At 47.5% G+C, this 17,222-nt stretch overlaps 1 protein-coding gene across 1 annotated transcript in view; it reads right to left on the minus strand.

Moving 5' to 3' along the window:
- Nucleotides 1–17,222, minus strand: part of GCLC (glutamate-cysteine ligase catalytic subunit) — a 188,987-nt gene that overhangs the window by 65,512 nt on the left and 106,253 nt on the right. The window contains 3 exon segments of the mRNA XM_030198967.1: nucleotides 11,655–11,704; nucleotides 11,707–11,743; nucleotides 11,745–11,767. Coding sequence (XP_030054827.1) covers nucleotides 11,655–11,704; nucleotides 11,707–11,743; nucleotides 11,745–11,767 — 110 coding nt within the window.

Consider the following 17,222-nt stretch of genomic DNA (forward strand, 5'->3'; position numbering starts at 1 on the left):
CTGCTGCTTCAGAGTCTCGGTGGCGGGCTGATTTGGAGCAGCCACAACTCCTCTTCACAAGGTTCTCCTCGACCAATTTTTGAAGGCCAATGATGAAGAGAAGATCATAAAGATCTGTTCTAGCTCCGACAGATTTAAAGGCATCTAGGAGCTCTTTGAGGCCTTTTTCCTTCCTGCAGTAAGTCATTTTTTGTTTAGTGGAAATCCTCCTATTGAATTTTCTGGTGAATTAATGTTTCCACACCACACCGTTGTTGTGTTTTAGTGTATTCTTATGAATCACCACATTTCATTTTTATTAGTTTCAGTGTACCCTAGTCTTGCCACTGTGTGAGAGACAAGAATACAGCGAATGCTACATACCTATAGAAGGTATTCTCCAAGGACAGCAGGCTGATTGTTCTCACTGATGGGTGACGTCCACGGCAGCCCCTCCAATCGGAAACTTCACTAGCAAAGGCCTTTGCTAGTCCTTGCGCGCCGATGTGCACCGCACATGCGCGGCCGTCTTCCCGCCCGAACCGGCTCGTGTTCGTCAGTCCCGTATATAGCAAGACAAAGACAAGGGAAGACAACTCCAAAGGGGAGGCGGGGCGGGTTTGTGAGAACAATCAGCCTGCTGTCCTCAGAGAATACCTTCTACAGGTATGTAGCATTCGCTTTCTCCGAGGACAAGCAGGCTGCTTGTTCTCACTGATGGGGTATCCCTAGCCCCCAGGCTCACTCAAAACAACAAACATGGTCAATTGGGCCTCGCAATGTCGAGGACATAACTGAGATTGACCTAAAAACTTATCCAACTAACAGAGAGTGTAGCCTGGAACAGAATAAAACATGGGCCTAGGGGGGTGGAGTTGGATTCTAAACCCCGACAGATTCTGAAGCACTGACTGCCCGAACCGACTGTCGCGTCGGGTATCCTGCTGCAGGCAGTAATGAGATGTGAATGTGTGGACAGATGACCACGTCGCAGCTTTGCAGATCTCTTCAATAGTGGCTGACTTCAAGTGGGCCACTGACGCAACCATGGCTCTGACATTGTGAACCGTGACATGACCCTCAAGAGCCAGCCCAGCCTGGGCGTAAGTGAAGGAAATGCAATCTGCTAGCCAATTGGATATGGTGCGTTTCCCCACAGCCACTCCCCTCCTGTTGGGATCAAAAGAAACAAACAATAGGGCGGACTGTCTGTTGGGCTGTGTCCGCTCCAGATAGAAGGCCAATGCTCTTTTGCAGTCCAATGTGTGCAGCTGACGTTCAGCAGGGCAGGAATGAGGACGGGGAAAAAATGTTGGCAAGACAATTGACTGGTTCAGATGGAACTCTGACACTACCTTCGGCAAGAACTTAGGGTGAGTGCGGAGGACTACTCTGTTATGGTGAAATTTGGTGTAAGGGCCTGGGCTACCAGGGCCTGAAGCTCACTGACTCTACGAGCTGAAGTAACTGCCACCAAGAAAATGACCTTCCAGGTCAAGTACTTCAGATGGCAGGAGTTCAGTGGCTCAAAAAGAGGTTTCATCAGCTGGGTGAGAACGACATTGAGATCCCATGACACTGTAGGAGGTTTGACGGGGGGGCTTTGACAAAAGCAAACCTCTCATAAAGCGAACAACTAAAGGCTGTCCTGAGAATCGCTTACTTTCCACACGGTAATGGTATGCACTGATTGCGCTAAGGTGAACCCTTAAGAGTTTGGTCTTGAGACCAGACTCAGACAAGTGCAGAAGGTAGTCAAGCAGGGTCTGCGTAGGACAAGAGCGAGGATCTAAGGCCTTGCTGTCACACCAGACGGCAAACCTCCTCCATAAAAAGAAGTAACTCCTCTTAGTGGAATCTTTCCTGGAAGCAAGCAAGATACGGGAGACACCCTCTGACAGGCCCAAAGAGGCAAAGTCTACACTCTCAACATCCAGGCCGTGAGAGCCAGAGACTGGAGGTTGGGATGCAGAAGCGCCCCTTCGTCCTGTGTGATGAGGGTCAGAAAACACTCCAATCTCCACGGTTTCTTTGGAGGACAACTCCAGAAGAAGAGGGGAACCAGATCTGACGCGGCCAAACGGAGCAATCAGAATCATGGTGCCTCGGTCTTGCTTGAGTTTCAACAAAGTCTTCCCCACCAGAGGTATGGGAGGATAAGCATACAGCAGGCCTTCCCCCCAATCCAGTAGGAAGGCATCCAATGCCAGTCTGCCGTGGCCTGAAGTCTGGAACAGAACTGAGGGACCTTGTGGTTGGCTCGAGATGCAAAGAGATCTACCAAGGGGGTGCCCCACACCTGGAAGAACTGGCGCACTACTCTGGAGTTGAGCGACCACTCGTGAGGCTGCATAATCCTGCTCAACCTGTCGGCCAGAGACTGTTGTTTACGCCTGCCAGATAGGTGGCTTTGAGCCACATGCCGTACGGCGAGCCCAGAGCCACATGCTGACGGCTTCCTGACACAGGGGGCGAGATCCGGTGCCCCCCTGCTTGTTGATGTAATACATGGCAACCTGGTTGTCTGTCTGAATTTGGATAATTTGATGGGACAGCCAATCTCTGAAAGCCTTCAGAGCGTTCCAGACCGCTCGTAACTCCAGGAGATTGATCTGCAGATTCGCGTTCCTGGAGGGACCAGCTTCCCTGGGTGTGAAGCCCATCGGCATGAGCCCCCCACCCCAGGAGACACGCATCCGTAGTCAGCACTTTTTGTGGCTGAGAAATTTGGAAAGGGTGTCCCAGAGTCAAATTGGACCAAATCGTCCACCAATACAGGGATTTGAGAAAACTCGTGGACAGGTGGATCACGTCTTCTAGATCCCCAGCAGCTTGAAACCACTGGGAAGCTAGGGTCCATTGAGCAGATCGCATGTGAAGGCGGGCCATGGGAGTCACATGAACTGTGGAGGCCATGTGGCCCAGCAATCTCAACATCTGCCGAGCTGTGATCTGCTGGGACGCTCGCACCCGAGAGACACCAAGTTGTTGGCTCTCGTCTCTGGGAGATAGGCACGAGCCGTCCGAGAATCCAGCAGAGCTCCTATGAATTTGAGTGTTTGCACTGGGACAAGGTGGGACTTTGGATAATTTATCACAACCACAGTAGCTCCAGGAGGCGAATAGTCATCTGCAGTGGACTGTAGAGCTCCTGCCTCGGATGTGTTCTTCACCAGCCAATCGTTGAGATAGGGGAACATGTGCACTCCCAGCCTGCGAAACACCGCTGCTACTACAGCCAGGCACTTTGTGAACACTCTGGGGCGCAGAGGCGAGCCCAAAGGGTAGCACACAGTACTGGAAGTGACGTGTGCCCAGCTGAACTCGCAGATACTGCCTGTGAGCTGGCAGTATCGGGATGTGCGTGTAGGCGTCCTTCAAGTCCAGAGAGCATAGCCAATCGTTTTCCTGAATCATGGGAAGAAGGGTGCCCAGGGAAAGCATCCTGAACTTTTCCTTGACCAGATATTTGTTCAGGGCCCTTAGGTCTAGGATGGGACGCATCCCCCCTGTTTTCTTTTCCACAAGGAAGTACCTGGAATAGAATCCCAGCCCTTCTTGCCCGGATGGCACGGGCTCGACCGCATTGGCGCTGAGAAGGGCGGAGAGTTCCTCTGCAAGTACCTGCTTGTGCTGGAAGCTGTAGGATTGAGCTCCTGGTGGGCAATTTGGAGGTTTCGAGGCCAAATTGAGGGTGTATCCTTGCCGGACTATTTGAAGAACCCAACGGTCGGAAGTTACAAGAGGCCACCTTTGGTGAAAAGCTTTCAACCTCCCCCCGACCGGCAGATCGCCCGGCACTGATACGTTGATGTCGGCTATGCTCTGCTGGAGCCAGTCAAAAGCTCGCCCCCTGCTTTTGCTGGGGAGCCGTGGGGCCTTGCTGAGGCGCATGCTGCTGACGAGATGCGAGCGCGCTGGGGCTTAGCCTGGGCCGCAGGCTGTCGAGAAGGAGGATTGTACCTACACTTACCAGAAGAGTAGGGAACAGTCTTTCTTCCCCCCTAAAAACGTCTACCTGAGGAGGTAGATGCTGAAGGCTGCCGGCGGGAGAACTTGTCGAAAGCGGTATCCCGCTGGTGGAGCTGCTCTACCACCTGTTCGACCTTTTTCTCTCAAAAATGTTGTCCACTCGCAAGGGGAGGTCCGCAATCCGCTGCTGGATCCTATTCTCCAGGTCGGAGGCACGCAGCCATGAGAGTCTGCGCATCACCACACCTTGAGCAGCGGCCCTGGACGCAACATCAAAGGTATCATATACCCCTCTGGCCAGGAATTTTCTGCACGCCTTCAACTGCCTGACCACCTCCTGAAATGGCTTGGCTTGCTCAGGAGGGAGCTTGTCCACCAAGCCCGCCAACTGCCGCACATTGTTCCGCATATGGATGCTCGTGTAGAGCTGGTAGGACTGAATCTTGGCCACGAGCATAGAAGAATGGTAGGCCTTCCTCCCAAAAGGAGTCTAAGGTTTTAGAGTCCTTGCCCGGGGGCGCCGAAGCATGCTCCCTAGAACTCTTAGCCTTCTTTAGGGCCAGATCCACCACACCAGAGTCATGAGGCAACTGAGTGCGCATCAGCTCTGGGTCCCCATGGATCTGGTACTGGGACTCGATCTTCTTGGGAATGTGGGGATTAGTTAAAGGCTTGGACCAGTTCGCCAGCAATGTCTTTTTTAGGACATGATGCATGGGTACTTCCTTAGGTGGAGAAGGATAGTCCAAGAGCTCAAACATTTCAGCTCTGGGCTCATCCTCCACGACCACCGGGAAGGGGATGGCCGTAGACATCTCCCGGACAAAGGGCCGCAAAAGACAGACTCTCGGGAGGAGAAAGCTGCCTTTCAGGGGAGGGAGTGGGGGGAGTGGGATCAGAAGGAAGGCCATCAGACTCCTCGTCAGAGAAATATCTGATGTCCTCCTTCTCCTCCCACGAGGCCTCACCATCTGAAGCCGTGCCCGACTCGACTCCGTGGAAACACGGCCACGGTGGGAGCGTCGAGAGGTAGACTCCCTCGCCAGCACCGGCGAAGCTCCCTCCGTCGACATCATCGGGGAGCCTTCCTTTGAGGCGGCCGCAGTCGGTACCGATGTCGGAGACCTCACCTCGGGCAAGGGGCCAGCCGGCGCCTCACTCGACGGTACCGGTGGCGCAAGCACCCCCGGTACCGGGAGGGGAAGGGCGCAACAGCTCTCCCAGGATCTCCGGGAGAACGGCCCGGAGACTCTCGTGCAGAGCGGCTGTGGAGAAAGACATGGGAGCCGATGTAGGCGTCAAGGTCAGAGTCCGTTCCGGGCGTGGAAGGCTGTTCCGGGCTGTCCAAGGTGGGAGCGCATCGACACCTCCTGAACAGAGGGTGAGTGGTCCTCCACGGTGCCGATGCTACTGGGTGCCGACTCCCTCGGCGACCCAGAGCTCTCGGTAACCGATGCGGGAAGGTGACCGTGTGTCGATGCTTCTTTGATTTCTTCAAACGAAGCATGTCACCGGAGCTTCCTGGTATCGACGAGAAGGACGTAGAATCCAGCCGTCTCTCTTCCTCGGGGCCGAGGCCGAAGAAGGTCGGTCTCGGGGGGGCTGTACCACAGGAGCCCTCAGGGTAGGAGGAGACCCACCCGAAGGCTCACCGCCACCAGCAGGGGAATGGACCAGCCCTCACCTGCACTCCAGTCGAAGCACCACCGTCCGACATCAGCAACAGCGGAGGTCCCTGGTACCACCGACGCAGCCTTCCGATGTCCTCGGTACCAAACGATGCAGAGGGTCGATACCGTCGATGCAGTCGATGCCGAGGCGAAGACCTTGATGCTGTCGACGTCGATGCACTCGATGCCTCCGGTGCTGTTGTCGACGAAGAGCCCGAGAACAACACGTTCCACTGGGCCAATCTCGCTACCTGAGTCCTCTTCTTCTGTAAAAGAGCACAAAGACTGCAGGCCTGCGGGCGGTGCCCAGCCCCCAGGACACTGAAGACACTGTCAGGTTCCTCAGGTTCAGAGCCCGCGGGGGCCGGGCTCTGGAGCAAACGTGAGCCCTTGGGCTGCTGACGAGGACGCGACAGCAGCAGAGGCAAAACCCACCAACCACGCTGGGCAAGCACACCGACACCGGCAGGGACTGCAGACACCGCCCAGCGAGCCGGAACACATGGACTGGAACACTGGACTGGAATTCCACAGACTGGAGGACACAGGACTGGAACCCCGGACCGGAACACTGGATGGGAATCCCCCGGACTGGAGGACACAGGACTGGAACACTGGACTGGAGCACACCAGACTGGTCCACACAGCTTCACCTGCACTTAGCTACTAAGCCCCCCAGGAGTTGAGCTCCTGGGTTCGAGTAGCAGGCAGGACTTACTGGACGACACAGGGACCAGGACTAGAACAAGCTGTAACTGAAGTGCACCTAACTCCTAAAGTGACCAAAAGTGTTCCTAAGCCCAGCACCAACAGAAAAGCTCCTAAGCCCTCCACTAACAGCAGTGCTCCTAACAGAAACTAACAGGGGTGCCCCTACGCCCTACACTAACAGAAGTGCAGGGAAGCCACAAGGGAAAAGGAAGGAAAGACAAATGCCAGACCTAACACTGGTGCTTCCTAAGCACTAAGCTGCAGCAGCTAAACACGGGTTCTCACCCCGGTGCTTCTTAAGCACCAAGCTACAGCAGCTGAACACAGGTCACGAGGAAAAGCGGGAAGACACAAGGAAACAGGCAGGAAAGCCAAATACCCAAACAACAAAAGGTTGCTTCCTAAGCACTTACTAACAAGGGTGCTCCAGCACCAAACTCCAGCACTGCACTAACAGCAGTGCTACACACCGTAGCAAAGGGAAAAGCAGAGGAGCCAAAGGGATAACACAGGGAAGTCAAACACACAAGTCACAAGTGCACACTGACTGCACTAAACTAACCTGGACCTAAAGCAAGTAGCCAGAAGCAAAACGCCACTGTTGCAAAGGCTCTGAAGGAAAAACAACACCACTTCCTTATCAAGACCCTCCCTGATGATGTCACACTCCCTAGACCTAGGCAAAAGCACACTGACCCAGATGAGGCCCAACCCACACCAATTTTGCAACACCGTAAAGCACTTGAAGCCAGTACACCCAAAGAGAGGTAGAGCTAACTCAGTCCACCCACACAGCTTTAGTAAAGTAAAACAATTAACCCCATGCTGCTGGAAGCTGCCAGCACAGAGAGACAGAGCCAGCTCAGAAAGGACAGACAAAAGAAACAGAAGCCAGCTAAGAAGCTGTCCCCCAGGAAAGAGGTAAGTTTGAGAGGGGTTCTGACCCCAATCATAACAGACACGACGCGTGCCTATCAGTGAGCGAGATTACCCGGGCGCACTGGGTGCACTTCTTGAAGCCGCTGGGAGACTTCGATGACATGGGCGGAAAAATCACGCCGGTGAAATCAAAATTTGCGATGGTGACAAAGGGCACCAAAAATAAGGGAGAGAGAAAAACCCGTACCGAGGCCACAAAAAAGGCCTACCCCGAAAGCGAAAGGAAACTTATGTCGGGGAAACAAACTGGACACACGGGAAGGGACAAAGACCGAGGTCTTTCTTTTTTTTTTTTTTAGCGAAATCGCGAAGACGCGCGAGGGTCAACTTGAGGGGCGCGAAACGGCGGCAAAATACGACCGTCCCGAGCATGGACAAAAGAAGACTGACGAACACGAGCCGGTTCGGGCGGGAAGACGGCCGCGCATGCGCGGTGCGCATGAGCGCGCGAGGACTAGCAAAGGCCTTTGCTAGTGAAGTTTCCGATTGGAGGGGCTGCCGTGGACGTCACCCATCAGTGAGAACAAGCAGCCTGCTTGTCCTTGGAGAATCTGTATTTACCACTGTATTTATAATGTCACTCAATTTATTTTATAGACAGTTATACATGCTTTCAGTTTTTTCTCCGAGCTGAACCAGTTTACTATTTCACAGGTTCCAGAGGAGATCTGAGAAATTACAGACCGCTGAGCCTGAGGTCGGTGCTGGGTAAAATAGTAGAGACTATTATAAAGAACAAAATTACAGAGCATATTCAAAAGCATGGATTAGTGAGACAAAGCCAACATGGATTTAATGAAGGGAAATCTTGCCTCACTAATGTATTATTACAATTCTTTGAAGGGGTGAACAAACATGCGGATAAAGGGGAGCCGGTTCATATTGTGTATCTGGATTTTCAAAAGGACCTTGATAAAGTACCTCATGAAAGACTCTAGAGGAAATTGGAGCGTCATGGGGTAGGAGGTATTGTCCTATTGTGGATTAAAAACTGGTTAAAAGATAGAAAACAGAGAGAGTAGGGTTAAATGGTCAGTATTCTTACAGGAAACGGTAGATACTGGGGTTAGTACATAAGTACTGCCTACTGGGAAAGACCAAGGTCTATTAAGCCCAGCAATCCTGTCTCCAACAGTGGCCAATCCAGGTCACAAATACCTGGCAAGATCCCAACAAAGTACAAAACATTTTATACTGCTTATCCCAGAAATAGTGGATTTTCCCCAAGTCCATTTAATAATGGTCTATGGACTTTTCCTTTAGGAAGCCGTCCAAACCTTTTTAAAACTCCGTTAAGCTAACAGCCTTTACCACATTCTCTGGCAACAAATTCCAGAGTTTAATTACACGTTGAGGAAGAAACATTTTCTCCGATTCGTTTTTAAATTTACTACATTGTAGCTTCATCGCATGACCCCTAGTCCTAGTATTTTTGAAAAGCGTAAACAGACGCTTCACATCTACCCGTTCAACTGTACTCATTATTTATAGACCTCTATCATATCTCTCCTCAGCCACCTTTTCTCCAAGCTGAAGAGCCCTAGACGCTTTAGCCTTTCCTCATAGGGAAGTCGTCCCATCCCCTTTATCATTTTGTCACCCTTCTCTGCACCTTTTCTAATTCCACTATATCTTTTTGAGATGCGGAGACCAGAATTGAACACATACTCGAGGTGTGGTTGCACAATGGGAGTGATACTAAGGCATTATAACATTCTCATTCCTTTTCCTGATAATACCTAACATTCTATTTGCAGCACACTGAGCAGAAGGTTTCAACGTATCATCAATGACGACACTAGATCCCTTTCTTGGTCCGTGGACTCCTAACGTGGAACCATGCATGACGCAGCTATAATTTGGGTTCCTCTTCCCACATGCATCACTTTGCACTTGCTCACATTAACGTCATCTGCAGACTTCCAGGCTCCCCGTCTTGTAAGGTCCTCTTGTAATTTTTCAACAATCCTCTTTCGAGTTAACAACTTTGAATAACTTTGTGTCATCAGCAAATTTATTACCTCACTAGTTACTCCCATCTCTAGGTCATTTATAAATATGTTAAAAAGCAATGGTCCCAGCACAGACCCCTGGGGAACCCCGCTATCTACCCTTCGCCATTGAGAATACTTACCATTTAACCCTACTCTCTGTTTCTATCTTTTAACCCCAGGGGTCTGTGCTGGGACTGCTGCTTTTTAACTTATTTATAATGATCCAGATATGGGAGTAACTAGTGAGGTAATTAAATTTGCTGACGATACAAAGTTATTAAATCTCAAGAGGATTGTGAAAAATTACAAGAGGACCTTACGAGACTGGGAGTCTAAACGGCAGATGATATTTAATGTGGAGACTGGGCGTCTAAATGGCAGATTATATTTAATGTGAGCAAGTGCAAGTGACGCACGTGAAAAATATGAACCTGAATTATAGCTACATAATGCAAGGTTCCACGTTAGGAGTCACCGACCGGGAAAGGGATCTAGGCGTTGTCGAGGATACGTTGAAACCCTCTGCTCAGTGTGCTGCAGAGGCTAAGAAAGCAAATAGAATGTTAGGTATTATTAGAAAGGAATGGAAAACAAAATGAGGATGTTATAATGCCTTTGAATTGCTCCATGGTGCGACCGCACCTCGAATATTGTGTTCAATTCTGGTCACCGCATCTTAACAAAAAAAAAACAAAAACAAAAACAAAAAAAGATATAGTGGAATTAGAAAAAGGTACAGAGAAGGGCGATGAAAATGATAAAGGAGCTGGGACAACTTCCCTATGAGGAAAGGCTAAAGCGGCTAGGGCTCTTCAGCTTGGAGAAAAGATGGCTGAGATATGATAGAGGTCTATAAAATAATGAGTGGCATTGAACAGGTAGATGTGAATCGTTTGTTTACTCTTTCCAAAAATACTAGGACTAGGGGACAAGCGATGAAGCTACAAAGTAGTAAATTTAAAACTAATCAGAGAAAATTTTTCTTCACTCAACGTGTAATTAAACTCTGGAATTCGTTGCCAGAGAATGTGGTAAAAGTGGTTAGCTTAGCAAGGTTTAAAAAAGGTTTGGACAGCTTCCTAAAGGAAAGTCCATAGACCATTATTAAAGTGACTTGGGGAAAAATCCACTATTTTCTGGGATAAGCAACATAAAATGCATTGAACTTTTTGTGATCTTGCCAGGTATTTGTGCCCTGGATTGACCACTGTTGGAACAGGATGCTGGGCTTGATGGTCCTTTGGTCTGTCCCAGTGTGGCAATACTTATGTACATTGCCTTCCCTTTTGTTGCCCTTCATTGTACCTTTCCTAGTTCTCCATTCTTGTCTTGAGATATGGTGACCAGAACTGCACAGAAAATGTCAAACCAAGAATCAGAGGCACTAATATTCCTCAGGTTTATTCCCCATTCACTCCTAAATAATTCTTAGCATTCTATTTGCCTTCTAACCACTGTAGTATAGCAAGTTGAGGGTTTCAATGTACATATATTAGTCACAATGAATCCAAGATGCTTTTCTTGGGTAGCGATACCTAATATGGAACACAGTATAGCATATTTCCCCATATGCTTCACTTTCTACTCAGCAACATTAAAATTTTCCAGTTCCCCAGTTTCACAAGTCCTCCTGAAATTCATTATAATTATCATCTTGTTAGTCCCCTTTTCCAGATTATTTGTTACAAAAGCCCCAATTCCAGAACAGATCCCTAGGACATGCCACAACTTACATATTTCCAGTGAGGAAATTGAAAGATAGTAAACAGTACAGCTAAATAGCCAATCAGTTCCCAAGCCACAACAGGGCACTCTCTATCCCATGACTTTTTACATTTCTTCAGGAGTCTCATGGGTAGTGGGGGCTCTCAAACTACCTTCTGAAAAACCAGATGAACTTCAACAATGGCTCACTTATCTACATGTTTAAGTACTAACATACCTAGAGAATTTACAATCATTTCAGATCTAAGGGATTTGAACGTATTTAATTACTACTTAGAATTTTCCTTCATCTGCTAAATTAAAGGAATTGGCAAGCACTAGACTCGAAGAGGAATTTTGAGTTTTCTGGTAGATGCCTAAGATCCTAGTATGTCATCTGGCATTTTGGTTTAGCTACTGCTTCAAGGGTTTTCACCTGTTATAGATTATTTGCAGCAGTGAGTCCCATTTGTGTGATTCCACTCCAACTGCTTGTCACAAGGAAAACAAACTTGTCTACCTGTAATGGACATTTGCAATGACAGTAGTGCCTACAGACCTACACTTTAACCATTTCCTATACACTAAAAAAAATGTTCTAGCAGACTTCTGCCAAATTACCTGTAATGCTCAGAAAGAAACTAATGGTTGTAGAAGTGCTATTAAGAAGCATAAAACAAGTTACCTCAAAATGGTCAGATTCATTGTCATCATCTAGATGAATTTTCTCTTCAATAAGGTAAGTGGGTCTCGAATAAACAGATGTGCAATATGCCTGTGCTACAAGGTGGTCAATGCCTATGACAAAAAAAAACCAAAAAAAAAAACCTGGCAAACATTAAAGTACATAAATATTGGCAAGACTTTTCTCAAGCAGCAAAGGCTGAAATGTGTTTAACCTCAGCCACATGCTGGAAATACTCCAGAAATATGTCAGGATTTTTTTCAAAAAAGCAAAGCCTTCTGAAAAAAAGCAAGTATTTGTACTATATATGGTGTATCAAAAATTGCTAAACTAAGAATCCTGCAAAACTTGAAAAAGCCAAAAGCAATTATTAACTGGTGATCAAAGTAGGGCAAAACCTCTAGAAAAGTCCCATCATCTAGGCAAGTGCACTATATTTCTACCTCTTTTATATAATTAGGGCTAAAGACAGTTACATATGAATTGCTTTAACAATTAGTACTGTCCAACTACATAGATGTGAGCAATAGTTATACAACTATGAGGATCTTACATCAAAAGCAGCTGGATCTTTCCTCCAGCACTGCAAGACTAGGTTATGTCAGATGTTACCTATTTGACTGTATATGCTTCAACAGACGATAAAGCTCTAAATCCCTGATTAGCAGGGAAAATACATATTTGTTATGACAGCAAATTAATATTGCAGCAAAGTTGAGACGAATAAAGGGGTTTTGTTTACATCTGAAAAGCACAGTTTTAATATATTAGGTTTGAGTTGTCAAGAACTTTAAAAATTAACTTCAAAATTTAAATAATTTCCTGACAAAGGACAATAAAATGGCTTGTTTAGCCTCAGTTACTGGAGGAATTTTGACCAAAAAACCCCCAAAAACAACAAAGGAAAAACTTTGTGCATCCTTTAGTGGAGTCTCAGAAAATAGAACTGAGGCAGAAGAGAAGCAATGAAGTTGGAACAAAGGATATTAAGGTACCCAAAGAGAAAAAGACAACCCCAAATCACAAATGTTGAAGCACATACCAGGAAATGTACATGGAAAGCAATGGCCACAAATGCTCGCAGTCTAAGCAATAAAGTTCATGACCTTCAAGCCCTGATGTTGGAGGCAGACAGACGTTGTTGCAATCACAGAGACGTGGCTTAATGGTTCCCATGAATGGGATGCAAACATACCAGGCTATAATCTATTTAGGAAGGATAGGGAGGGTCGTAAAGATGGAGAAGTAGTTCTATATGTGAGAAATGATATCACGGCGACCGAAATGACAGGGACCTGGGGAAAGGAAGAAGCGATATGGATCACCTTAAAAAGAGATGCTAGAACCTCTGTCCACGTGGGTGTTGTCTACAGACCTCCGACACAATTGAAGGAATTAGATAAAGACCTGATTGCAGATATTCAAAAGTTGAGAAACAAGAGAGTGGTGCTGTTGCTGGGAGATTTCAATCTGCCGGATGTAGATTGGAAGATTCCGTCTGCGGAATCGGAAAGAAGTAGGGAGATCGTGGATGTTTTCCAAAGTGTTTTGCTCAGACAAATGGTGACGGAACGACGCTGGATCTGGTGCTCACAAATGGGGGTAGCTTGTCAAATATCCGAGTGGGTGCCCACCTGGGCAGCAGTGACCATCAAACAGTTTGGTTTGATATAACAGCTAAAGTGGAGAGCAGCCACTCAAAACTCAAAGTCCTGGATTTCAAGCGTGCTGATTTTAGTAAAATGGGGGAATACCTGAGGAAGGAGATGATGGGCTGGAGGAAGTACAAGGAGTGGAAGGACAGTGGTCCAGGCTGAAAGAAGCTATAAATAGGGCCACAAACCTTTATGTAAGGAAAGTAAATAAAAGCAAGAAAAAAAGGAAACCGATATGGTTATCCAAGCAAGTGGTTGAGAAAATAAAGGCTAAAGAGTTGGCGTTCCAGAAATACAGAAAAACTCAAGAAAAGGAACACGGGGAGGAATACTGGATGAAACTGAAAGAAGCCAAGAGAGAGATACGTCTGGCGAAAGCGCAAGCGGAAGAACAAATGGCTAGAAATGTAAGAAGGGGTGACAAAAAATTTCTTCAGGTATATTAGTGAAAGGAGAATGACTAAAAAGGGAATTGTGAGACTAAAAGATACTGCGAACCGCTATGTGGATAATGATGAAGAAAAAGCAAATTTGCTAAATAGATACTTGTTCTGTTTTCACAGAAAAAAATCCTGGAGAAGGACCGCGATGGACTGGAAAAAGTACAAATGAGAATGAAGTGGATAGAGCACCATTCACGGAAGAGAGTGTGTATGAACAACTTGAAAAGCTAAAGATGGACAAAGCCATGGGACCGGACGGGATCCACCCCAGGATATTGAGGGAGCTCAGAGAGGTTCTGGCGGCTCCTCTTAAAGATTTGTTTAATATATCCTTGCAGACGAGAGAGGTTCCGAGGGATTGGAGAACGGCGGAGGTGGTCCTTCTTCACAAAAGTGGTGATAGGGAAGAAGCTGGAAACTACAGGCCGGTAAGCCTCACTTCGGTTACTGGAAAAGTAATGGAAGCGATGCTGAAGGAAAGGATAGTGAATTTCCTGGAAGCCATAAGTTGCAAAGATCCGAGGACAACATGGTTTTACCAAGGGAAATCGTGCCAAATGAATCTCATTGAATTCTTTGATTGGGTGACAGGAGAACTGAATCAGGGACGAGCTATAGATGCAATCTACTTAGATTTAGCAAAGCTTCTGACCACGGTTCCCCACAGGAGGCTCTTAATAAACTGGATGGGCTGAAGATAGGACCCGAAGTGGTGAACTGGATTAGGAACTGGTTGACGGATAGACGCCAGAGGGTGGTGGTTAAGTGGTGGTTAATGGAATTCGCTCGGAGGGAAAGGTGAGTAGTGGAGTGACTCAAGGATCGGTGCTGGGGCCGATTCTGTTCAATATATTTGTGAGTGACATTGCCGAAGGGTTAGAAGGTAAAGTTTGTCTATTTGCGGATGATACTAAGATCTGTAACAGAGTGGACACCCGGGAGGGAGTGGAAAACATGAAAAAGGATCTGAGGAAGCTAGAAGAATGGTCTAAGGTTTGGCAATTAAAATTCAATGCGAAGAAATGCAAAGTGATGCACTTAGGGAATAGAAATCCACGGGAGATGTATGTGTTAGGCGGCAAGAGTCTGATAGGTACGGATGAGGAGAGGGATCTTGGGGTGATAGTATCTGAGGATTTGAAGGCGACGAAACAGTGTGACAAGGCGGTGGCCATAGCTAGAAGGTTGTTAGGCTGTACAGAGGTGTGACCAGCAGAAGAAAGGGGGTGATGATGCCCCTGTATAAGTCGTTGGTGAGGCCCCACCTGGAGTATTGTGTTCAGTTTTGGAGGCCGTATCTTGCTAAGGATGTAAGAAGAATTGAAGCAGTGCAAAGAAAAGCTACGAGAATGGTATGGGATTTGCGTTACAAGACGTATGAGGAGAGACTTGCTGACCTAAACATGTATACTCTGGAGGAAAGGAGAAACAGGGGTGATATGATACAGACGTTCAAATATTTGAAAGGTATTAATCCGCAAACAAACCTTTCTGGAGATGGGGAAGGCGGTAGAATGAGAGGACATGAAATGGAGATTGAAGGGGGGCGGACTCAAGAAAAATGTCAGGAAGTATTTTTTCACAGAGGGAGTGGTGGATGCTTGGAATGCCCTCCCGCGGGAAGTGGTGAACAATGGAAAACGGTAACGGAATTCAACACTGCATGGGATAAACATAAAGGAATCCTGTTCAGAAGGAATGGATCCTCAGGAGTTTAGCCGAGATTGGGTGGCAGAGCCGGTGGGTGGGATGGCGGGGGATAGTGCTGGGCAGACTTATACGGTCTGTGCCCTGAAGAGGACAGGTACAAATCAAGGTAGGGTATACACAAAAGTAGCGAGTATATCTTGTGGGTAAACTGGATGGACCGTGCAGGTCTTTTTCTGCCTTCATCTACTATGTTAGTTCAATTTGGAGCAACTGCAGAAGTTACATGGGGCATATGTACAGGATCTCTATAGTGAGACACCTGAGGGCGTATGTGGCAGGAAGAAGCAGATTCCTCTTTGCTCCCTCCTCTTTTTCGCGGTCCTTCAGCAGCAGTGCAGATGAGCTCTATTGGTGCAATGTGCAGCATACCTAACTTCTGTGCAGCCATCTGATTCTGACTCCTCCACTGATGTAAAGTCACAGTTTCTCTTGGCCTCCTCTGAAAGCCTGGGACAATGCAAGACAGGTTGAGGAGATCCCACTTTCTTGTGGCTGCAGCCTTATTCTTGGAACCCACCACTATATAAGTAGATCTCCGTGCTGACCCCACCACTGCTAGCAAGCAGCTCCTTCCCCCAAGCTTTCTCCAAAACCCTGGCTATGCAGTTGGAGCAGGAGACCAAATCACATTGTGGATGCAGTCTTCTCTTGGCTCCTCAGTCCTGAACTTGCAATCTCAGCACTAGGTAAATTTAAACACAAAACTTTGCTGTGGGGTTGGGATGAGTGGGGTACAGCAAGGGGAGAAAGGGTGGGATACAGAGGGGAGATTTTGGGGTAGCAAGAGGGGAAGGGGCAGAATGGGAAAAAGAGAGGGGAATGGGTATGCATTTGTAAAAGGGGCAAAAGGAGAGAGAGAGAGAACAAAGTAAGGGTGTGGAGTGAAAGAGGTTTGGGCAACAAGAACACAACAGAGAAGGCATGATAGACAGAGAGAAGGGAGTATGTGGGGTAGGCAGGTGTCCGAGTTGAATGGAGATACCAAGATCCTCTGTTTCTTTGAGGGTGGGAGTTGATATCCAGGGGTTGTTGATTCCTCCTTCCTGTGCCTCTTGGGGGGGGGGGGGAATCCTCCCACCTTCATAGAAACAGCAAGATGGGCTTGGTAGCCCCAAACTATAAGCTTCCACTAAGAGGTAATATGATGGAGCTGTCAAGTGCTTCTAGTTATTGCTCTGGGGTTGAGAGGCGATATGTTGGAACTATTAAGCTCCTCTTGCTGTTTCTCTGAAGGTGATATGTTGAGTCTGCTGAGCCCTTCATCCTGTTTTTCTAGGGGTGCAAGCCTCCAAAGCCTCAGAGAAATTGCAAGAAGGGCTTGGTGGCAACATATAAACTCACAGAGGTGATATGATGGAGCCACCGAGTCTCTCTTCCTCTTTCTGGTACAGGAGCAGACAATGAAGAAAAAATTCTAGACCTAGTTCTTACTGGAGCGCATTATCTGGTGCAGAAGGTAATGGTGCTCGGGCCGCTTGATAACTGATTATAATATGATCAGATTTGATATTGACATTGGAGTAAGTACACACAGGAAATCCAATACGTTAGCGTTTAACTTAAAAAAAAAAAAAAAAAGGCTTTGATAAAATGAGAAGAATGGTGAGAGAGAAAGAAGAAAAACTTAGAGGAGCAGCTGCGAAGGTCAAAACGTTACATCAGGTGTGGAAGCTGTTCAAAAATACCATCCTGGAAGCCCTCACCAATATATTCCGTGTATTAGAAAAGGAGAAAGGAAGACCAAACGACAGCCACATGGT

The sequence above is a fragment of the Microcaecilia unicolor genome, chromosome 3 (assembly GCF_901765095.1).
Source record: "Microcaecilia unicolor chromosome 3, aMicUni1.1, whole genome shotgun sequence".
NCBI lineage: Eukaryota > Metazoa > Chordata > Amphibia > Gymnophiona > Siphonopidae > Microcaecilia > Microcaecilia unicolor.